This window comes from Phyllopteryx taeniolatus, chromosome 16, assembly GCF_024500385.1.
Source record: "Phyllopteryx taeniolatus isolate TA_2022b chromosome 16, UOR_Ptae_1.2, whole genome shotgun sequence".
In the NCBI taxonomy this organism is placed as follows: Eukaryota; Metazoa; Chordata; class Actinopteri; order Syngnathiformes; family Syngnathidae; genus Phyllopteryx; species Phyllopteryx taeniolatus.
In genome coordinates, this window is record NC_084517.1 from 10115608 (window position 1) to 10139591 (window position 23984).

At 39.2% G+C, this 23984-nt stretch overlaps 1 protein-coding gene across 7 annotated transcripts; it reads left to right on the forward strand.

Annotated features, from left to right (window-relative positions):
* Positions 1-11652: 11652 nt before the first annotated feature.
* cdc42ep1b (CDC42 effector protein (Rho GTPase binding) 1b) lies at positions 11653-23949 on the forward strand. Of its 7 annotated transcripts, none has more exons than XM_061748692.1 (5): positions 11653-11801; positions 18159-18193; positions 18375-18602; positions 19977-20508; positions 22971-23949. In XM_061748692.1, the coding sequence occupies exons 4-5, from the start codon at positions 20061-20063 to the stop codon at positions 23570-23572; spliced, it is 1050 nt and encodes a 349-aa protein (XP_061604676.1). In that variant the 5' UTR covers positions 11653-11801; positions 18159-18193; positions 18375-18602; positions 19977-20060; the 3' UTR covers positions 23573-23949. The 7 variants fall into 7 exon arrangements, with proteins under 7 accessions (XP_061604676.1, XP_061604679.1, XP_061604677.1 ...); XM_061748695.1 differs by having other exon boundaries at positions 18414-18602; XM_061748694.1 differs by having other exon boundaries at positions 11655-11801; positions 18164-18193.
* The last annotated feature ends 35 nt before the right edge of the window (positions 23950-23984 follow it).

Below are 23984 nucleotides of genomic sequence, written 5' to 3' on the forward strand. Positions count from 1 at the left end.
GAAACAGCCCAATTTATCTTGTTCATGTCAAGCTTACTGTGTCGGTAGATGGCGCTGTTTACCAACGTCCACGGGCGCGACACCACTGAAAACTACTACGAATAATAATGCATTGGTTTTGTATAGAGATTTTTTTTATAGCTAGGCAAAGACGCAAAGAAGCTATTCTCAACAAAAATTGTAAAAAATAAAATAATAATTAAAAAAAAAGGCTTCATAACGGCCTGGTGAATAATAATTCAGTTTCAAGAACAAACATGGTTTCCTCTACTGTCTGCTCCGTATCAAGTTCCCGTTTGGGAACATGACACATTATTGATCCTCTGCAGCAGGGGAGTCACACTTATTTTGGTCTCGGGCCGCATTGTAGTTAGGGCCGTTAGAACAGTGAAATATTTCATCACAAAATCATATTATTACCATTACACAACAAATTGAGTGCCCGGAAAAAACCCACGCAGGCACTGTTGTATGAATGGCAATAGGTTGATACACAGGTTAATTGTGCTTTCTTCCATCTCACGAAAAAGGATTTAATTGCTCAGCCTGCCACTATAGGTTGCTGAGATTTAAATGAACAAAACATTTATTATTATTATTTTTTTTTGTACCAATGCTGTGAAACTGGATAATTTTCTGCAGCAAACCTACTGATCTCTCATGTGCCACGGTTGTGGTTGGGAATCATTGACATACAATACCCATTTTGATAACTTGGCACAATGAAAAATTTGCGCACAAAATAGTTCCCCTCTTTTATTAACTTGCACTGTGTTCATACTGAGTAAAATAAAACAAACAAGTAACATGTTGCGTGTTGTTTAAAAGCTAGTTAGTGTTACTTCATCTTTTTATGCTTTCAAAACAATGTTCCCATAGGTTTGCTGACACTGTGAACTGAGTATCCAAAAATTCAAAATTAGCTAATGATAGAGTCACTGATGGTGTAGTGTTACACTCGCCTGACTTTGGTGCAGGCAGCGTGGGTTCAGTTCCCACTCAGTGACGGTGTGAATGTGAGTGTGAATGGTTGTCCGTGTCTATATGTCCTCTGCGACTGACTGGCGACCAGTAGTCCGCCTTTCGCCCAAAGTCAGCTGGGATAGGCTCCAGCGTCCCGCGACCCTAACCAGGTTAATCGGTGTTGAAAATGGATGGATGGAATGGATAGCTAATGATAACAACTGAAAAAATACACCTTGCCTGTATGTATTTGTTTGAAATTAGAGAGAATATTTTTGAATGCCAGAAACTTGTGATTTTTAGGTTGGCACAAGACACAACACATTCGCCACAAATCCTTCTTGTAGCCGGAAACATCAAAGAAGTCTCTCAAATAAGGCTGGTTGGGGAATACCTTGCCTCTGAATGCTCCCTGGTTTACGTTCCTCCATGTCGCTGCTGTCCCTGTTTTGTTCCGCCTTAATACCCCAAGATCTCAATTAGTCAAGATCTCAACCACAGTTGACTTTATCTCTCTGACCCTGCCTCTTCTTTGTATGTCGTTAACACACCTATTTTGACAAAGTAAGGAGTAGAATATGAGGGGCCGTTAGTGACATTATTCAGGATTAGCTCTCACACTTACTATTCAAATGCTTTCACACACACACACACACACACACACACACACACACACACACACACACACACACACACACGAGTCTTGCTCTCATAAGGACTACTCAAACAGTCTCATTAATACTACTAAAACACTCTCATACACACAAATCTTGCTCTCATATGGACTACTCAAAAACTCTCATTAACACTACTCAAACACTCTCATACGCATGAGTCTTGCTCTCATAAGGACTACTCAAACACTCTCATTAACACTACTCAAACACTCTCATACACATGAGTCTTGCTCTCATAAGGACTACTCAAACAGTCTCATTAATACTACTCAAACACTCTCATACGCACAAATCTTGCTCTCATACGGACTACTCAAACACTCTCATTAACACTACTCAAATGCGTTCACGCGAGCACGTCAATCACATTCTCGCACAAATCACTGGCATTCACGAGTTCATTTCAATCATGCTCACGCAAACATCAATTATGCTCACACGGGAATAGTGTAAATCCTTTATTAGGTAGTTCAATTCAAAAAGTGGAATTATAGAGATGAATTGCACACTGCACGCACTCAGAGTGAAGTATTTCATATTTAAAATATGTATTATTTTGAAGATTATAACACTTAGCAAATAAAAAAAAATTCCCCATATTGAGAAACTAAAATATAACGTCAAACGAAATAGTGAATTAATTCAATAAATAAAGTGATTTTTAATTTAGAAATTAGGCTAGAATTTGCCCTTTGAAAAGTACTTCAGTGTTTAATCACTCTATGAGTACTGAAGAAAAACTTTTCAACTATATTCTACTTTATTGAGATGTACCTATATTTAAAAAAGTCATGAAATATTTGACTCTGAGTGTGTGTAGTCTGGAGTGGATATTTATGACACGAGTTTCACTACGACCATTAAATTCCTTCATTCCCTTTGACCACCTCATTAGGTACACTGGCGCATGGGACCTCTTCGTAGAAAGTCCACATATCTGTTTTCAAATATTGGGAGTAAAAGCAAAACAAGTTGTCAGAGTAAAATGAGTAGGCAAAAAGTGTATAAATACTCAAGTAAATTACTTGTAAAGTATTTGTACTTTGTTACTTCCCGCCACTGAAAATCACCAATGTATTACTAACTCAGCAATAAACTAATTGAGTAGTAGTAGCAGGAAGGTCTGCCATAGAATCCAGGTTATGAGTTCAACAAATGAGTCATGAGTATTGTGACTCACTCTGAAAGTGCCCCACATCGCTCTACCTCACCTTGATAAGACTGTGTTTAGCAGTTGTGTCTCCTCAAGGAGGGTTGTCAAACATACTGTAGACTTACCAGTCTGGCTAATCTTAATCATCGACACACTGTGATACACAGTTTCATTCTCACTGTTTGTACATTTGTATAGACCTAATGTGTTTCCTTAAGCACATACAGTACTCCAAAATGTAGTGAAACTAAATGAAATACAATCCAAGTAAAACAGACTTGATACTTTTCATGACTTGTTATGAGTTTACTTCTTTTTTTTTTTCTCCAATGTTCAATGTAATAGTTAAGATTCAAGCTTTGCTTGAGAACAGGTTGTTGTACATTGTAATCGTTTGCTGAAAATGTTTACATTATACAGTGAACCTCTGTTTATCACAGGGGTTACATTCCGGACCCACCCACAATAGATGAAAATCCCCAAAATAGTTAGACTATATATAAAAACTTACACAATCCAACTTATTAAAACTGACCTAATCTTATCAAAACACACTTTTTAAACACGTTGTAAATCTGAAGACAAAACAATTAAAGCAAAAAATTTATAGAAAATGCTGTATGTATTGCAATGTTTTTGTTTGCATGTGCCTTTAAGAGGAGGGGCCTGGTGGGGTGGCGTGTGATGTTGGCGAGTCTGCATGTGAGTGTCTGGGTGTGAGCTGTGGCCCATAGCAGTGTGTGCATTGTGTTCATGTGTTTGCCTGTTCTCTTGGTATTTCAAAAATGGCTGAAAAGTGCATTGGCAACTATGGCTCTCCTTTCCCGCATGCAAGGGCATTTCAGTAACTATATTGTAAAAACCCATAAAACAGATTGCTTAAAAAAACATGACATAGTGGGGGCGCAAACTGTCACATAGCGGGAGAACATATTACCTTTCAAGGGGTCATTGTGGAAATTTACCTTTTTAATTATTTGTATACAAATAGCTGGGTCTATGAAGAACCTGCACACCAATCAAGTGTGAAATTTAACAACCATGTAACTTTTATTGGGCTTATGGTTAAATTAATCAGTGGTGGCTTTGTGCAAGTGCCATTCATTTGGAGTCTGTAGGTGGAGGAATGTGTCTCAGAGTGGACAGAAGTTTCCGTTATCACCACAAAAAGTCACTAGAGTTCTTTGATTACTGTGTTTTTATAAACAATAATGTTGCTAGAGGGGTAAAGTAGATAAATGTAGTGACAAATACGCTAAATTGGCAAAACAGAGTTACTGCTCGCTTTGTCTCATGACCTACTGTAGCTCATCATGGGAATGACAAATGTGACAAGTGGGCCGGTCCGGTCCGGTGACTGACTGGTTAGCACATCTGCCTCACAGTTCTGGGGACCGGGGTTCAAATCCCGGCCCCGCCTGTGTGGAGTTTGCATGTTCTCCCCGTGCCTGGGTGGGTTTTCTCCGGGCACTCCGGTTTCATCCCACATACCAAAAACATGCATGGTAGGTTATTGAAGACTCTGAATTGCCCGTAGGTGTGAACGTGAGTACGTATGGTTGTTTGTTTCTATGTGTGCAGCGATTGGCTGGCGACCGGTTCAGGGTTTACCCCGCCTCCTGCCCGAAGATCGCTGGGATAGGCTCCAGCAGCTCGCGACCCTAGTGGGGATAAGCTGTAAAGAAAATGGATGGATGGATGTGACAAGTGGAGATTAGTTTCCTTTAATTCTTTATCCTTTTTGGATTTTGACAAAAGAATGTCAGAGTCATTAAGCCACCAGAAAAACAATAACAGAAAAAGAATGACTTGCCAAAGTTACTTCTTTTCTTTATAAATGTATACATATTACCTGTTCGTTGGCAATCATTACATTGTTAGAGGTTAAATATTGCTTATAACTTCATATTGTAGCCAGTTTTCTTCTAACTGCAGGATTGCACTGTAATGTGCAGTCAACATCATTGTTGATGGAAAGTGGCATGTATCCGACTAGCTAAACTTTGATTCTCCGCAGAAGAGGAGAGGCCTGGAGCTTAATGCAAGTCTCTCACTAATTTTAAGAAATCTCAATGTTTCAGAACTCCGCACGCCATCAAACATAGTCACGTAGTCACTGTGGAGAAAACAATGCTGCCTAAATAAATGTTTGTCATTTTGAGTGGGTGGAATTGTAGTAGTGTGGAATGGCATGGAGTTGAGGGGTACTTTGAAATGTGCAGGAAAAGTGTCCAAGCGCAGACAGGAATTACGAGCTTCCCCGGAGAAGAATGTGTCCCATTCTTGGCAAAGAGACAGAGCTGGCAGGCCACCCTTAATTTTTTTTAACTTAAACTGTATAGGAGTACGCTTGCGGTCTCAGTGCCGATCCTGAGATTGAGCAATTATAACAAGACACCATACTTATGAACCCACATCAACACTCGATCACCCCGAAGACGGCTCCATGAGGAGCTGTTTTAAGGAATAAATACAGCTGACGTTTCATTTAAAAGATAGCAGAAAATTGGCAAATATGTGTTGGCTTCTCCTGTGGCGGGCAATCTTGTATGGGGAGGTGCTTGCTTCAATGAATGAGTCCCAAATCTAAATCCCCCATGCGTGGGCTGTTCTACTCTAGTCCTCCTTCAACTTATTTTTGACTTCCCCCCCAGACCAATGCATCCTTTGATGGCTTGATGTGTGGAGGGGGCGCTTTATTGGTGAGCATTCCTGTTGTCTCTAAGGTGACAGCAAGACAGAGGCACTATTGACAGCACTGTTGGACCCCACAGTTTTCTCACACTGGAATGTCATTACAACAGCTTGCACACACAGAAATACATCTTGCAGGATCCCTTCAACTCATGTACATTTCTTTTCATATCTTATACTGTATGTTATCGATCATTGCTCAGGTTTCCGCTTGTGAATTTTTCGGTATGAACGGGGACCACTTAACCACACAAGTGTACGAGGTGATTGCAAATGACTCTATTGTAAATAATACTTTACTCAGCATCAGTAGGTGTTTTATGTAACAAGATTGTGTCACACCGACCACTAAGGTAGGCTACATACCTGGAAAACACTTTCTGTGATTCTCAAAGTTTGGTACGAGTAATCACTCTAGTGAATCACTGAATTTAATGTTCAAACTGTGCATACTGTTACAGTGTTTTGAACTTTTTTTTTTTTTTTACAATCCAGTAAAGAACATTTGTTAAATACAGTTCAGTTGTATGTAACTTTTAAGTTACATTTGCATTTAATCTTTTAGAATTTTTGGTTCCCAAATGTATTTATTTAGGTACAGTTTTTATTTGACTTTTGTGCAATACATTTCAATTGAATCATTATTTAACTAGTTTTTTCCCTAATATTTAAGCACAGTCCTTGTGTTCAAACTGTGCATAATGTTACAGTGAATTACAGTAATATTAGATACTGTATACTTTTTAATTACATGATGAACTCTTGGGCCAATGCACTACTGTTTTTTTAAAGTTGGTACTTGGTGCAAAACGTTTGAGAATCATTGGTCTAAGGTGTTTTTACACTACAACAACCTAATATGTACATGGTTGAAAGGTTTCACATAGAGATAAAAACCTTTTTCAAAAATGTTCACTGTTTACATAGACCTGCAAAATCAGCTGAAAACACTGTAACAAGCGTGCCAAGCCAGTAGTTGGTGATGACACTTCATTTTACACTCTGCGTATCCGTGATAAAGCATTTTTCAAAATAACCTCAGTTGGTGTATTTATAAACTTCAGTTAATGCATCAATTCTGGTAGCAGTTATGCAGTATAACTCCCTTTTGCTGGAATGGTTATAAGCACATACGCTGTCAAAATCACAGTGCTCCTCAATTACACCTTTGACTTGGTTTTACTGACGCTGAGACACCTTCTCAAATGTTTGCATTTAGGATACCAAAATGCTGTTGTCATTAAGTTTTTTAAATACAGTTTTAAAATTAAAAACAGTCGAATAATAGTAATAAAACATTTGTACTGTATAGCACTTTACATTTAGCGATCTCAAAGTGCTACAGAGAAGGAATTAAACGTCTTGTATAAATGACCCAATTTGTAAATGGCAATTTTAAATTCCAATTTTTTAAAAACATCCCGCGTTAAGTATCTATCGAAACAATTTATTACTGTAAAACTCAACAGCTCAGATACACAACAGCATTCTTAAGATTACAATATATCTTGTCCCAACTGAAACTTTACGCTGGCTTTGGTGTTGATCAGGGTCCCTCACATGCGCAGCAAGGATGATATCTGATTTTCATTTGTCCTCACATATTACTATGCACAATTCAAATGCCACTAGTGTCTGTTCATTTCATTTCTATGTTCGAGTATGTTCCATTTCAATCCTGTTGACCCCCCTCCACAGCTTCTTCTATGACTCAAGCTTGGCGGCTGCACATAATCGGCCCTTTATGTCCCCAATGAGTGTCTTTTTTGACTTTCTTTCAGAAAACAGAGAGAAGGGGACATGAGTAATTGGGACAGAACTAAACATGGACAAGTAATTTATGCTCCTTTTGTCAGCAGAGCAGCGAGACAGTAGCTTTCATTGTTGAGCCAGCTGGTGGATCTCAAGCTTTGTTTGCAACATTTAATGGCCGATTTACGATTCAAAGTAAGAAATGACATTTGCATTATCTTCTAGTTATTTAATATGCGTACTAAAGGAGAATGCACTGAATATCCTGGGGTGCCACGCTTATAAATTCCTGAATTTATCTTTACTGTCTACAGTAGCGACTGTATCACTGCTCTTGTGATGCTGTGATAAGCATTGTAGGGTGGAGGGAAGGGATTCTTGTGAGGAAAAGCATAAAAAACAATTAGCAGGGCAGACGTAACAATAAAGATTAAGATTTGCAAAAATCTTTGTGATTCATAACAACGAACAGTAAAGGAATACGAAAGTAAAGAATGTCAATAATGAGGTCTCAGGGACACACAAAAAACAAACAAACAAACAAACAAAACAAAACAAAAACGGAAATATGAAGCCAAGAAGCAGAAGCAATAAAATAACATTAAAACAAAAACTATTATTAAGGTTAAGGTTTGAAAAAACTAAACAAAACAAGAAAACCTTTAGAATAGTCATTCAGTATCTATAAATGTTAGTGTATATGATCAGTTTTAGACTAATATAGAAAAGGATTATCCATAATCTAATTTAAATTTCTCATCTACTGTACTATATAGAAGTTACTTTTTTTCACATTTAAAAATAAACAGATTCATTCATGCACACAAATGAACTCACATTGCCATGCTCCCTTTCCTTTCCGTTCTTCTTTCACAACAGTGAGTTCTGAGCAGAAGTTAGAATTACAGGGTGTAGCTGTCTAAATGTGAACTCCACCACCCATTTGAAGAGCAGACCAACCGCAACAGATACATTTCCAGACGCACAAACAGTTTAAAAATCTGACTTTTTACAACCATACACTACAAGCTGCCTCCAGAAATGACGGTACAGTGGAAAACTGTTTTTTTTTTAGCACTAATGTGTGCATGTACCTGTACTATGCTCTCTACATTTAAACATTTAATGTGTTTTTTTTTTTGTAATGGTATACTCTGTTTCTGCCTGTCCTTCTCTTACATCACATCCATAGTACAAATACAGCCTAACACTAATTTTGTACAGACAAAAACTTGGTGATATATTTAGGACAGTATCATGTGTAGGTGACGATAAACAAGCTAAACTGATTAACTTCAGTGGAAAAAATGTCAGGTCAAGCTAAACCTTTGTTTATATAGAATTTTGGTGTAGATGCGAAACTGTTGAATGACACCTACATTTAACTTGGCAAATTTGGTAGCATTAATGGGTAACAGTGATGGGAAAAGACGATGTGTAATGTGGGAATATTTTATCCTATTAAGTAGCCAACAACAACATTGACCATACTTTACTTTCCTGCAGCTTTAAGCTTTCAACATTTCTCTGCAAAAGCCAATGACTTGTAGAACCACCTTCATCCAAGTATTATTAAGTACTGTAAGTAGTATGTATATTGTATACTATCTTTGTTGATGATGATATCCATCCGGAGTTCCTAAAGGCTTTGGATGTTGGCTGGATGGATAAATGTTACACAATGAAGTCCTATGTTTGCTACCTCATTTGTGCTTGAATGTCATCTCACAAACATTATCATTGATTTTCCCTTACACTTTTGCATATTTACTAATGGTATAATTATAAGCATCTATGTGCATGTTCACCAATTCGATTCAGTATATTGAGAATAAATATTATCCACCACCTATCTGGGGCTTGTTTGTTGATACACAAGTTTAATGTGACTACTAGGGTACAGAGGGTCTAAAATGTTTGTATTTAGCCTTGCTTTCACCTGCTTATCAAACTTTAGATAAAAATTGCAGGCTGGAAATGTGAAAAGTTTTGCATAATGCTTTCCTGTGAAAAACGGTTTCAGTGAAACAAAGTGAACATGTGATATGTTCAGCAAACAACTTTTGTACGCACGATCACAATCGCCATACACTTTCATACATATTTGCTATGATGCAGATAACAATAAATATTAAATAGATGTGATGAATAAATGTCAATTCCAACTTCACACCCAATGGTCAAAAACAAACAAACAAGCAATGAGCCATATTAAGTAGACAAAACAAAGGTTTGGGTGTGTAAGTGTCTTTAGAATTGTTTTGTTGTGACCCAGAAAGAGCTATGGTCCAACATTACAATGCTTTATTGTTTGTGGGCCAAGTCTCAGCTTCCTGCATCCACACATAACATAGAGAACTGTCCAAACAAAACATAGGAGGGTGGCGAAGGCCCATCTTTCAAATACTGTACTCCTAAAACAGACTTGGAATTGATCTGTCACATTTTTTGAATAATTGTCACCAGATTTACATCTGGATTTCATGAGAACACAAATGTAAACATGATCTGTCTGCCTAAGCAGCAGCCAGATTCCCTAAGCCATGTGAGGGGAAAAAGCCCAATGATGAAGAGCGATGCTGTGGGATCATTTGGAAAGTCATTAGTAAATGGCACCTCTTGTTTTCCCCCTGGCAACTGGACTTTAGAAATGAGTGTGAGTGTCTGTAAAGAGTTAAAACTTCTTGGCATCTTGTATGATTTGTGAGAGACATTTCCTGTGAAAAACCTGTCACAGATGCTTCTCATCCCTTTTGGGTAGAACTCTTTCCCCTTCAACCTCCTTAAGCTTCATTTATTTATTGTTTTGCCTCTTTCACATTGTTATCAGTGTTGGATGATTGTTTTCTTCCAACCACCAGTCAATTATGTTGAAACACTCAGCCATCAGCTGGAATGACAACTTTTTTAACTCATCTCCCTCTTTTCTATCACTCCTCTGACTGTTGTTCACAGAGGGCCTGAGATGTTCCAGCTGCCGTTAGCAGGATTGAAATGCCCTCGTAGACTCACAAAATGTTCCTCTTTTCTGTTCTCAAGGGCCACATCCACTCCTATGCATCTCTGTTTTTTTTTTTAGTCTTAATCCTTAGTCGTCTCATCATGTCACAGAAAGTTTTTTTTAGTCATAAATTTGCATTTTTTAAAAATCTATAGTACCTGTAGCACATCAACAGTGTGGTACACAAGTGGTTAGCACATGTGCCTCACAGTTCTGAGGTTTGGGGTTCTTGTGTTAAGTTTGCATGTTCTCACTATATGCTTGTTCGAGTTTTTTTGCAGATACTCCGGCTTCCTCCCACATTCCAAAACATGCATGCTAGGTTAATCAAACACTCTAAATTGTCAGTAGGTGTGAATGTGAATGTTGTTCTTTGTCTACAGTGTATGTGCCCTGCGATTATTAGCTAACATTAGTTGAACAGCTGACCAGGCAGCTAAAAAAAAGTAGGTGAAACATACAGATCTAAAATGTTTAGTGTTTTTTGGGGGCCGCCATAGTCCTTCTAGTCTTGGCCCCCCAAGGGGTCTCTCTACTGTATATCAGGCAGTTTTGACAAATACAAGTATATTCACTGGGTACCAAATTAAATATACTTTCATAGTCCACTGAGATCTAATACCAATGACTGCACTGTCGGAAAGGTACTAATTTAACTAATTAATCATTTTGATACAGTAATTGTGGTTGTAGTTGGCAATGGAGTATAACTGCAACACCCATAGCCCACACACTTACAGTTGATTGAGGCGACAATATCATTAGGAACATATTTCAGCAACTACAAACACGATAACTAGTAAATGTACCAATGTTCTGTCAGGTATAAGTACACAAATAAATGTTTTCCTCATTCCATCAGAAATACACAAACACACACACATAAGAGAGCACGCACGTTTACAAACACGCACGCATGCACGCGCGCGCGCACACACACACACCATTGTAGCATGCACATAAAAGATCTCTATAAATCTCATGAGTGTTGATGGCTAGAGAAAAAAGGTGGCTGACACTGATGGCACTTTTCAAAGAGATCAGTGTCCCGGCACTGAATGAAGGTCAAGGTGACAACATTCCTTGCTACTATTGGCAGCTGTCACCCTTAAAGAAATCAAAAGACTCCATGTAAATACTATATGCACTTTTTTTAGAAGAGTATAGAATCTATTATAAAATATATTTTGAAGTTGTGAATATTTGATGAGTCCAGACCAAACCTACTACATTTTTGTGGGGGTATACATTAGGCTATCTTTAATCCTCTATTTAAAAAACATGCACTGACCCTTGCAAATACTGTATTGCCTAACAACTCAGAGAGAACTCATAAGGTAAAATTCATATTCATTTTCATCCCACCCCCTACTTCTTTTACTCCTCCCCCTCTTCCTCTCCATTTCTCTCTTTTCACTTGCCACCAGCGTAGCCAGCGTGCAGCTGCCCTGCCCTGATGCAAACTTCATGTCCATACGGGAATATAGACAAGCTGACGAGGAGGACAGTGAAACTAGAAGAAAAGTACCCTCTTTGTCAAGGATTTGATGTATACCTTAAGGTAAGACAATGCAGGAAAGCAATGCATGCAAAATGTTTCGGGCATAATTTAGTAACAATTACTGATGGCAGCTTAAGTGTTAATATAGAACTACAATATATATTATGCTTAACTGAATAAAGAAACATGGAACGGTGACTGGTTAGAGCATCTGCCTCACAGTTCTGAGGACCGGGGTTCAAATCCCGGCCCCACCTGTGCGGAGTTTGCATGTTCTCCCCGTGCCTGGGTGGGTTTTCTCCGGGCACTCCGGTTTCCTCCCACATCCCAAAAACATGCATGGTAGGTTAAATGAGGACTCTAAATTGCTTGCCCATGCTTGTATACATTTATCCTTTCTCTGGGCATATGAATAAGTAATACAAAGCATGCGTACCCCTATACCATTGTGAAACAGTTGAATCCATGCAAAGTTCTATCTTAAAGTCCATTCTGCAAGATTATTGGCAATTTGGCATGCAGGTGGAAAAGGGCAAGGGCTATGGTATTCCTCTGCACAGACAAACTGTCGCTTGTTCCCATAGCGGCAGTTTGGCGGAACCAATCAAAATGGACTGGTCCCTGCCGTACTCATGTTCAACTATGTGCAACTAGTTCTGGATCCAGCTTGTACGTGTTCCCTCTCATAGTTGAAGCCTGATGAAATCTCGTGTTTGGGAAAGTGTGTGTTCTCGCTGTCTGCAGGGAAGTAAAAATAACGTCGTATGACACGAATAAATACCTTAAACTGAGGTAATTATAACACTAAAGGTTGGTAAGTGCATGGGCATCAATTACACCACTTAGTTTGACAGCCACATTCCGCTACACAGCCACTTTGCGGTTCCATGAACTACACCTCGCTATTTATTGATGCTTGTGGGACATTTGGAGAAGCATTTCCTTATATGCTCTTTTTTCGGCCACGCTATTCAAATGCTATACTCTATGTGTTTGAAGTTCACTCTGGCCTGGCCTTGTTTACCCTCAGTTCTGTTGACAGAGGTCCTGTGGTATAAAAAGAAACCTTTACTAAACGATTGAGTGCTGGCACAAATTATACAGACTATAACGATTGATTAGGGTACTTATGTAGCCTCCTGCTGTTATGAATTTAGTTGCATTTTTTCTTTAAAATGTCTTATCATTAAACAACTTGACACATCAACATCATTGTATGTCAAATTGTTTTCATTGACCTTTGTTTCTCTTTAGTTTCAGGGTTTATTTACAAACCGTTTTAAGCGATTCAGTTTGGCTGCCAATCCAGATAAAAGATGTTTTCCACTCTTCTCGTGAGATGAGCACTTGTACCACATTTGACTTTATCTAATAATTTATTTGTTCAACAATGCATTAATGTTAAAGACAAATGCAGACGGTTGGTAAATATTAGAATGTGCACAATTCAGTGGTGATACAAATCCATATTGTGTGATTCACATTTTTAAGCTGACGACGTTGTAACTCATTGGCAATATGTGTTTCTTTCAAAGTAAATATCATATTAACGGTGTTCCCCCACTGTATTTTTTTAAATGGGTTTTTACAGTATACTTACTCATTCTAATGCCGTTGCATGTAGGGAAGGAGAGCCAGGGGTTGCTGATGCTCTTTTCAGCTATTTATTGAATGCCTGGAGAACACTAAAAAACATGTAAACACACTCAAGCAGGAGCTGCCTTAGGCCACAGCTCACTCCTAGACCCTCACACGCAGCCTCGATTTCACGTCACACACCACTCCACTTGGCCCCACCTCTTAAAGACACATGTATGTGTCTAATACACAGTATAATAAATAATTTTCTATATATTTCATGCAAAAATTTGCACAATGTGTAAGTTAAGTTTAATTAATTAATTAAATTAAAACATTTTTAAAGCCAGTGGGAGGGGTAAAACCTTTTAAAAACATTTTTATTTGGCCCCTCGATACTGTGGATCTTCACCTATTGCAGGTGGGTCTGGAACATAACCCCCACAATAAATGGGGGTTCACTGTAGTTTATATTCATACTACTGCAGTAACTTAGAGAATAAGACATTTAATACTTGTTTCTATAAACATACCCATGAAGATTTAGTAGGCCAGGAAATGTTTTGCCACGTCGATCCTTGTAAAGTGAGTGCTTGTTATATTTTGGATCCATGCATAATGATCAGGGTGTTCTGACCTCAACCACATTTAGCTGGTGCTGCACTGTAAAAGGACCAGTGGCCCTCTGGTCCAGTGGAGGGACACAACATGGACGTATTTGATGTCTGAGCCACTGGGACTAAACATTTGCTCTAATGTCATTTCATCCTCCACTTTGCAGCACCAGGGTACCACATGTTCAATTCAAACAGTAAATGTGTATGCAATGGGGAGCGTGACACGGAAGGAAACTTTGGTGCACTGTTGTTACATGTGTGAGGGAGAAAACTAGAAAAAGCAAACAGACTGAAAAAGGCGCTGAAATGAGGAAAACACACTCTTCTCCAACACAACTGGAACTTTAATGCTAATTCCTTTATTTTTCCTCTTGACCGCAAACGATTTGGTTTGACATTGAAAGATTAATATGAAATAAGAGAGGAGCATTTTATCTTTTTTCATGTGAGGAAAGGTTTTGAGAGAGCCACACTTCAAATAGATTAGGGTGAATAAAGCCTGTGACCCATTGAAGTCACCAAACATTTCTTCTTTTGTGATGCTTTTTCAGGTTTTCACTGCAGTCTCTTTCAATAGATTTTTGTTGTGTCTCTCCTGTGTCCTCTTTAGCATGTGTGCAAGCTCAATGGGGTTTAAGTCTAGAGACTGACCTGGAAAATCTAGAACCTTCCACTTCTTGAACCAATAAACTCCTTTGTTGATTTGGCAGTGTTTAGTCTCATTTTCTTGCGGCATTAGGTGACAATCTCCCAATCAGTTTGGTTGCATATTTCCTTAAACTGGCAGTCGAAATGTGTCAGTTGACTTGTGAGTTCATTTGCCTCAGAAGATTAAGAAGCAAAGCAAGCCCAAACTATGATAATCATGTCTTCTGCAAAGAGTAGATTGTGATACGTTCACTCCTATTAATTACACTTTGAGCATGACATTGTTTTCTTATGAGGCCAATCACAGTCCGTTACATGCATGAAAACAATTTGTTAACAATATAAGCAAGAAACTCCGGTATTTGACAACAGGTCGCTGAAATAAAGCACCTAAGAGTGGGGTTTCGTTTAGAGAATACATTTATAGGTTTTGTTGTTTTCTTCTGTGGATCTTATTTTTCTGAATGTAAATGTACAATCATTGGCCTCAGCCATCTAATGAGAACCTAATTAGATCGCATTACGAGACAAAATGCAAGAGCTACATCACAAATTCTATTACTGTATCACAAAGCCAACCCAAAGGGTTCTATTTTCCTGAACGGCGTAAATCCTGCGTGGCAGGTGACACACCTCTGCACCAGAGGAATGTTTGACCAGTGTTTGTAATTTTGTAGATGAGCGCAGACCTGCCGGTCTTCGAGTGGGCGGGAGTGTTTACAAGTGACTTCAGTCGCCCTTAATCAATGTGGTTCCTCTCATTCCCTTTAAATGTGGCGCAACTGATAGTCTCGACGAAGACATGGCAACATTCTCTGTGCGTAAGAGAACGATCATAATCGCAGCAATTCGTGCGTGAGTGGAGCATTGTCGCTGCTCTGGCCATGGTATGGCGGCAGACAATGTGAGCGTGTACGCTTATTAAATACACAATGAGTTTGTGATAACAGCTGGCATCTTAAATATGTGTCTGCCTGTGGCCAGATCAAATTCACTAAAATCACATCAGACCAGGGGTCTACTTGGCGCCAAAATTCAGACATGGTCTGAGCAAGTGTAAGTTTCGATCGACTTTCTGCCACCAAATTGTCACTCCACCAGGTGCATCACCAAGGACACTCCTTCTCCTGTGTCCGAACGCCCGGCTTGACACAGACCGATCTGCTAAATTGGCAAATGTGCAGCGATTTTTGCACTTGTGCAAAAATCAGAATCCGCCGCAGTTATACTATCTATGAAAATAGAGCCAAAAGTGTGTTTTTTAGGTTTCATTTGTGTTTGAATTTGTATGGATTTGTATCTCTCTGACAATTTCAATCAACTGGATTTGAATAAAGAAGGAGAGACAACTAGTTTGTGCTACATTCCCGCTGTGGAGCAATGACCAACCACATACAACAGATGACGCTCTACCAAAAGAGCTGGAGTGGAACCGTATGGCCTTGCATGATTTTGTTGTTGTTGTTGCTGTTATCATAGACATGTCAGATTGTCATGTTTACAATTCAGTGGTTAAAGTCTGTACTCTACTGAGTGATTTTCTAGCTACCCTTGTACAGCCATACCCAACTCATGTATTGAATCTCATTAGATTGTCCAGGTGTACCTAATGTTGTGGCATGTGTGAGTATGTTAAGCAATTTATAAGGGATGTTAAATTCAGAGCAATAGTCCTCCTGTTATATTTTTTATCCAGACTGTAGTGTTTTTCTCTGCCTATGTTTATCTGCCTTCTACCGCCGCATGCCACACTGGCCTTAATCTCACATGGATCAGAAGTATCCATGCAGGCAACAGCTAGATTCCATTTAACCTCCCATCTATATGAATGCCCACATCCTTATATCCCACCCTGACACATCTATAACATATTTCCCACGACTGTGTCATATCAATCAACCATTTCCTTTTTCTAAATTGGAACTGCTAAAAAATGAGGGATTAGTTGAAGACTTAATCCTAATCCATGGTTCAAGCAAGTGCCCAGTAAGAGTGGCACCTGCTCAGGGTGTTATATCACGGCTTGAACTGGCAGCAACTGACTTCAACTCCATGTGGCATAAATCCAATAGCTGGAGCGGTCACGTGATTCGGGTTTACAACTCTTGTGTACCCAGAAAGAAATGGCGCACACGCATTAACACGCGCTCACACACACACACGCACACACACACGCACACACACACGCACACACACACACACACACACACACACACACACTGCAAAGGTGATCCTTAGTATCGATCATTTTAAAATTTTAATGAACATCCTAAAGACTGGAGACCATATACATGACTACCTTCTGAGTTTGAAGAAGTTCTACCAGGCTTTCAGAGCCATCTTCCTTTGCTGTTTGTTTGTAGGTCTTACTGCTTTCACGTTCGTGTTCAGTGTCTTGAGATCACTAGACCACTAAGATGGCCGTTGAATAATACAGGCAGCATTCCATTCTTTGCCTTTAGAAAGTCTTCAAATGCTTTGGTAGTCTGTTTATCGTCATGATTCATCTCCCCTGTGAAGCACTGTCCCATCAGTTTTGCAGCAGTTGACTGTATGTAAGCAGAGAGTTGACTGTATGTAAGCAGAGAGTGTATCGCAATGAACTTTAGACAGCTTCTCACTTCTGTTAGCAATCAGATCATCAGTAAACACCAGTGAGTTGTTTCCATTAGCAATCCTTTGGTATGCTTTGGATTGTGAGCTGGTCCATTCCTTCTTAATACTTTCTTTCTATCATTCTGATATAAATTGACCTTGGTCTCATCTGATCCATTAAGGTGGTGTGTAAACTAAGGCAAAATCATAACCTCTGTCATTATGCGTACCACCTGGACGTAACTGTACACTAAGTAGTCTACAAAAAGTGTCTGAATTATATATTTAGTTGTACTTAACTGATACTTTACCCTTGACTCTTGATTTTTACAGTTTGATAACATACTGTACATACCTGTAGATTTTTAGTCCAAATGGAATCCAATGATCCATCCTTAGGGTGTAGATTGCATCGTAATGGAGAGAAATGGACACCTATAGTACAGCACATCTTGTAACTGACAGTGTGTGGTTTCAAGCGTGCAGATAGTCTCATTGTTTTCTTGAATTCAGTTAAAAAATGATTTGAAAACAAGTGAACCCTACAATTTTAAAAAAGGCTAGAAATGATATTATTGTTAATTAGTCTTTTCCCCCAAAGTACTTTCCTGACCATACAAAAAAAGTTGAAAGCATTTAAACTAATACTCTTGTGTGGAAACCTTCTCATCATGGGAGCGGGAAAGTACAAACAAATACTTGACACATGTTGAATCTTTGTGCAATAGGACGGGAGAAAACATTCCCAGCATTGATCTTGACCATATTCTTGACATATGTGTGTGTGTTTTCTATTAGTTTGTACAAGATATAAATATATTGTCTTTGTAGTGTATTCAATTAAATATGGGTTGAATATGATTTCCAAATCATTGTATTCTGTTTTTATTTATGTTTAACACAACGTCCCAACTTAATTGGAATTGGGGTTTTAATTCCATTATTTCTGTTTATGTTCCCTTTGTTGGCTGAATGAAAGCAAAGGAGCCCCTCAACCTGGAAACCATCAGTGAAGTAAGTGGATTGAAGACGGCAGAGAGCAAGTGAGGGAGTCACAGCTGGGGGGTGGTAGACAGAAGGGATTAAGAGCTAATCCCATGCACGACAATCCCAAAGAAGCCTTATCTTTCTGCCAGGGAGACTCAGACAAAACAGTTACAGGAGTCTCTCTTTTCTCGCATGCCTTTTTCCACAGTTGAATCACCCCTGCAAACTGTTTTCTTCTTCTCAAAAGTCTGCTGTTCCTGCGTGAAGGACTTCCAGGAAAGAGAAGACAAAACCACTTAGTGACAGGATGGTGGGCCACACATGGATAAACCTCTTCAGACGCATGATGCTTGATCCACCCTGCTGGAAGCTGAATGACTCACACAAGATTCTCTAAGGAAGTGAAGATCTTTCGAACACAAAGGACCCACTGCCAGTAAGCAACATGACTTCGGGCAACAGTGCCATGCTTTGAGAGTAACTTTCTTCAAAACACCATCATGGAATAAATGGGTAGGAGTCGGAAAAATAAATAAAAATGTAACGCAATAAATATAGCTAATTACTACCCACGTTTGGATGGAAGGAATGCAAATAGCATATATGAGGTGCAAACTATAAGAATATGATGAATTAATACTCTATTCATCTTGTGTGCATGTTCACAAAGCTGGATGAAAATGAATAGGTAAAATGATGATTAAATAAGTCAGTGAGTTAGTGTGTTAATAAGTTAGTGTTGCACTCTTCTTTGATTATCAGCATTATGAAAATAGGACGTTTTCAATAATCTTCATACAGAGGTGCAGCAACAATCACACTGATAATATAGATTGGGGCCCTGTGACTTCCACTCCTGTCTGCTGGTTTAGTCTGGAACACAAATCTCCTGCTCCTAAAATGAAAGCATACACAAGATTTTATTTTCCATCCATCCATTTTCTGATCCGCTTCTCCTCACTAGGGTCGCGGGCGTGCTGGAGCCTATCCCAGCTGTCATTGGGCAGGAGGCGGGGTACAGCCTGAACTGGTTGCCAGCCAATCGCAGGGCACATACAAACAAACAACCATTCGCACTCGCAGTCACACCTACAGGCAATTTTAGAGTCTCCAATTAATGCATGGTTTTGGGATGTGGGAGGAAACCGGAGTGCCCGGAGAAAACCCACGCAGGCACGGGGAGAACATGCAAACTCCACACAGGCGGGGCCGGGGATTGAACCCGGGTCCTCAGAACTGTGAGGCTGACGCTCTAACCAGTCGGCCACCGTGGCGCCAGATTTTGTTTTAATTGTTTTAAATGAAGCAGCCTTCTGTCTTTTCAAACAAAACTGCCAAAATAGGAAGCCATAATAGAACAGTGCATTTTAAAGTAATCCATGACGCATGTAGTATTTAACGTATTTCATGTGATTGCTAGATAACAATAAAAGTTACAAACAATTCATACAATGTACATTAGTATAATAACAGTCAGTGTAAATTAAATAGTGTAATGGAAAGTTTTTTTTTTAAAGGAGATAAATAAATATATAGTGTCAGGATGAGTTATCTGCTATCACTTGCCACCTGAAACAGAACTATCGAATATGAAGACTTGGCTAAAAAGCAGCAATATGTCACACAAATGCTGATTAAAAGGAAACGTATCTGTTTTAATGACTCCAATTCCATTCTGGTATCATTAATTTCAATATGAGAAAACTTTAAACAACTCTGTGGGATAAATAATCCACTGATACTAAAGGACTACTGTATTTGTCTGTCTCTTTTACACATTATTCATTTTATTTTTCTCTTTTTTTCACAGTGGAGCAAATCTGGAATTCAAACTTAGCTCCTCTGTAGTCAGACTTGGGACTTTTGTATACAAATTAAAGAGAAATTTACAGCTATGAGTATTGGAAAACTTCCAGGGATTAAGGGCCTTGTGTCTGGCTCCCAGGAGAGACGTCGTTTCAAGAGCGACCTCTCCGTGGACATGATCAGCCCGCCACTAGGCGACTTCCGACACACGATGCACGTCGGCCGTGGCGGAGACGTGTTTGGCGACACTTCATTCCTTAGCAACTACGGAGGCGTCAGGGAGCCAGGGAGCCCTGACTCGGCAAACAGCTCCAAGTCTACGGGCTTCTTCACACGCACCTTCAGGTACATACGGAAGAATTCTGGGCCACGGGGAGAACTTCGCGACCTTTCATCCCCGCCGCCAGACATCTCGCCCATCATCAAGAATGCCGTCTCCCTGCCTCAACTCAACATTGATTCTCCCAATGGGTGCCTGCAGAGGGTGATGCTCCCAAACTCCATCAGCTCAACAGATAGTGCCATCTCCACATATGGTGAGATCATGGAGTGGCTCTCCCACTTTTAGTGTGGGATGGCGGTTCTGTGAAGCATTTGTGTAGAATGATCATTGGAGTTAAGAATGAAAAGATCAATATTCAACTTTTAGTTGCCAAGTGTGTATGCTCGATGCTTCATTTCTCTATACAGTGGTACATTTGATTTACAAGTTACCCAATTTATGAGTTCTTGGAGTTACGAGCCGTTGCTTGGTCCAGTTTTTGCTTTGTGTTGGAAGCCAAAATTTGACTTATGAGCAAGCTTCAGATACACCGTCGCTACCGTGAAGTAAAAAGATTTGGGGCCAATTAAGTTACCATACTGTAATGCCCTCACATATGTGCCAGGAGAGCCAAATGCAATGTCAAATGTTTATTTTATGTTTTTAGATTATAATAGTCAAACACACAAATAGAAAATGACAACACTTGCAGATACAGTAGCTGCTGTAGACCGCAACTCTCAGCCAGACAATCACACTCAGACAGACCGGCCAACCCCACTCCAGCTCCTGACCTAACTCACAGAGGCCACGCCCCTTAATGGCATACATCCAACATAGGAATACAGTATGTACAGTAATTACACCATAAAACCAGTTAATTACATTCTCTTTCATTGTTTTAGTACATTTTTGTACAATATATTGATATTTTGCTTCATTTTGTTTTTGGGTTTTTTTTGGGGGAGGGTTGGAGTGGATTAATGGTATTTCAATTTCAATTGGAAATTTGATTTGATATACAAGTAAATTCAGTGACTCCTAAGTCACGGTACCACTGTATACTGAACTGAGGAAACGTTAACAAAGCAATTCAACCTGCTGTTCACCGTATTCGATAAACTTGCACAACTAAATTAGATCCAATGCAAGATTTGTATCAAAGTATATACCATTAAGAAGAAAATTACGTCACACAATTTTGACTGCCATTGACAAGGAGGCGGGGATGAAACTGATTTAACGTAAGCATTTTGTCTCACTCAGTCAGGTATATAAGGTAGTCACAATACATTACCGGTACATTGCAGTGCAGTTCTCCACCATTGCAAACTTCAACCACACTAATAAATTTGACGTTGGCGTATGCTATTCACAGCAATAATGCAAAAGATTTACATACATATTTTTCCAGCAAACCAAACATAAAACCTGTGGACTACTTATGGGCTCTGTGGCAGACAGAATGACCATAAATAGAAAAATCCCCCGTACAATACAGTACATGGTGATGGATCAGTTGCTGCTCTCGCCATTCACTCTCCAGCAGAGCAAACAGCGTGAAGAGCTGCACACTAAAACGGGACAATAAATGTCAGTACATGCACACACACACACACACACACAAGAGGGTACTAAGTTGGCCTCCTTTCAACATCATTCCCACAATCCTCCAGGACAACCAGAAAACATGTGGCCTCTTCTTCTGACTCATCTCAAATCACTGAGGCAACACCTGTACAGTTTTGCCCATAAACGCACACAACGGCTGCTACAGGGTAAAGAAATATACTTTATGGCCATTGCTATTGTATGTGTATGTGTGACTGTCTGCAATTCGGCATGCACAACATGACCGCACCCTTCATTTTATATGCTAACCAATCAGAGCTGTCAATGCCGCAGGATGCCGATTCTTCACTGGAAAATGGAAATTCCCTTTTTTTTTCCAGGAATCATCGCCCACTTCAGATGAATTTGCTCCAGCGAACTCATGTGGCATTAAGCGTTACTAAACTGATGATGATGAAATATGTGTTGTATAATATGTGTTTAACTGAAACAACTATGAATCAGTATTTAGCAGTAATTCTCTTTGTGTTTGTTCCAACATTTTTAAATATAAGATGACTGTTTGGAGCTAAATTATGAAATTAACATCAGCAAAAAGAAAATGCACATGTATGGTAAAGTTTTCTCACGTGTTCTAACAAAAAATAAAGCTAAATTATTCAGTTAAACATTTGTATTTTTGTTTTAATGACTCAATTGCTTAGTTAATTTAGAACAATAGACGCATTTTCACAAAAGTCCTCATTCTAGACAATAAATTCTCTTGTGATAAATCTACCACTATTGCTCTTACTCGCTCTTATTTTACCTGACTGTCCTGTATTGTAAATTGCATCAATTTCCATCTCCAAATCAAATTCATTTTACAATATGATGACCACCAATAAATGTTTGGTACGAAATCCAGATCAGATTAGTCTTTATATTTGTTACTCTTGACTCAATTCATGCGTATTTCATAGTGGCGACTATTAGTAAATGAATGTGTCAAAACTAAACAATACACAATAATAAAGCATTGAGTCATTGTTTTTACAAAAAGTTTAATTTACTTTTTTGTTAAACATACAAATCAGCATTTTTTTCCTCTGAAGATATCTATGAAGTTGTGCGATGTTTCCATGTACGTTCACATTGAAATGTGTTTTCCCTGTGTGTATGCAGGTATCCAGTCTGGATTTGTCACTTTGCCACGCTTCTCTCGCCTTGACAGACCGTTTCTAGATGGAGAACACAGAGTGTCTCTACGAGAACGTCACGGCAAGGCCGTGACTCGTTCAGACTCCCTCACCTCCTTCACTTTAGACCTCGGCCCCTCCCTGATGAGCGAGGTTCTGGACTTTTTGGACAACCCCAGCTTCCTCCAGGTAGCCAGCCATGTCGCCGCAGCTGAGGAGGAAGAGAAAGACGACGCTGATGATGAGGAGGAGGATGACCGATCTCTAACAGAGACATTTGTGAGCCCTGCTGGGAGTTCGACAAACTCCTCAGTGCGCAGTGGGTCATCGAGAAGGAACGTGAACAGTAAGGAGCACTCTTGTAGCAGCAGCTGGACAGAAGAGGACAGGAGGACAGTTGCAGCGTCCTCCAAATCTCCTCCAAGGTCTCCTCCAAAACAAGAACCTGCCATGGAGTCCGAGTGCTTCCAGAGGGCAGCTGATGTGCTGTCTCGGCATTATGGCGGAGGGTCCGTCAAAAGGATGAGTCCTCCTCTTCCCAAAACATCATACACTTTCTCCGAAGAGGAAGAAGAAATCAAAGTGTAGATGATAACAATGAATTCTGCTCTGTAATAATCTTGCTGCCACCATTTTTTACAGTTTATTTAAGCTGTTGTAATAGTTACATAATTGCATTATGTAAATACCTGGTTTAAATATTTAGTCTTGTTAGTGTAAAGGCTTTATAAGGGATTCACATATTTCACTTTGCATACTTAGGGAAAAGTAAACGCAAGAAAATTACACAAAAAAGAGCTATAAACATTTAAGTTAAACCTGAATACATTATTTGAAGTTAGTCCTCTTGTGAAAATCGTTACCATACATATTTTGTAGATATGTTTACTGTTTTAACAAAAGAAAACACAAATAATAACATGTTCCAAACAGTTGTTGGCTTAATAAACTTTCTTGAAAAATTTGTGCTTATTGGTTTACTATATACTGAGCTACTTTA

Bases quoted from the DNA above. Each gene is read 5' to 3' on its own strand.
- cdc42ep1b (XM_061748692.1), top strand. From the start codon at position 20,061: ATGAGTATTGGAAAACTTCCAGGGATTAAGGGCCTTGTGTCTGGCTCC. The intron at 20,509-22,970 runs GTGAGATCATGG...GTGTGTATGCAG, and splicing joins TAGTGCCATCTCCACATATG to GTATCCAGTCTGGATTTGTC.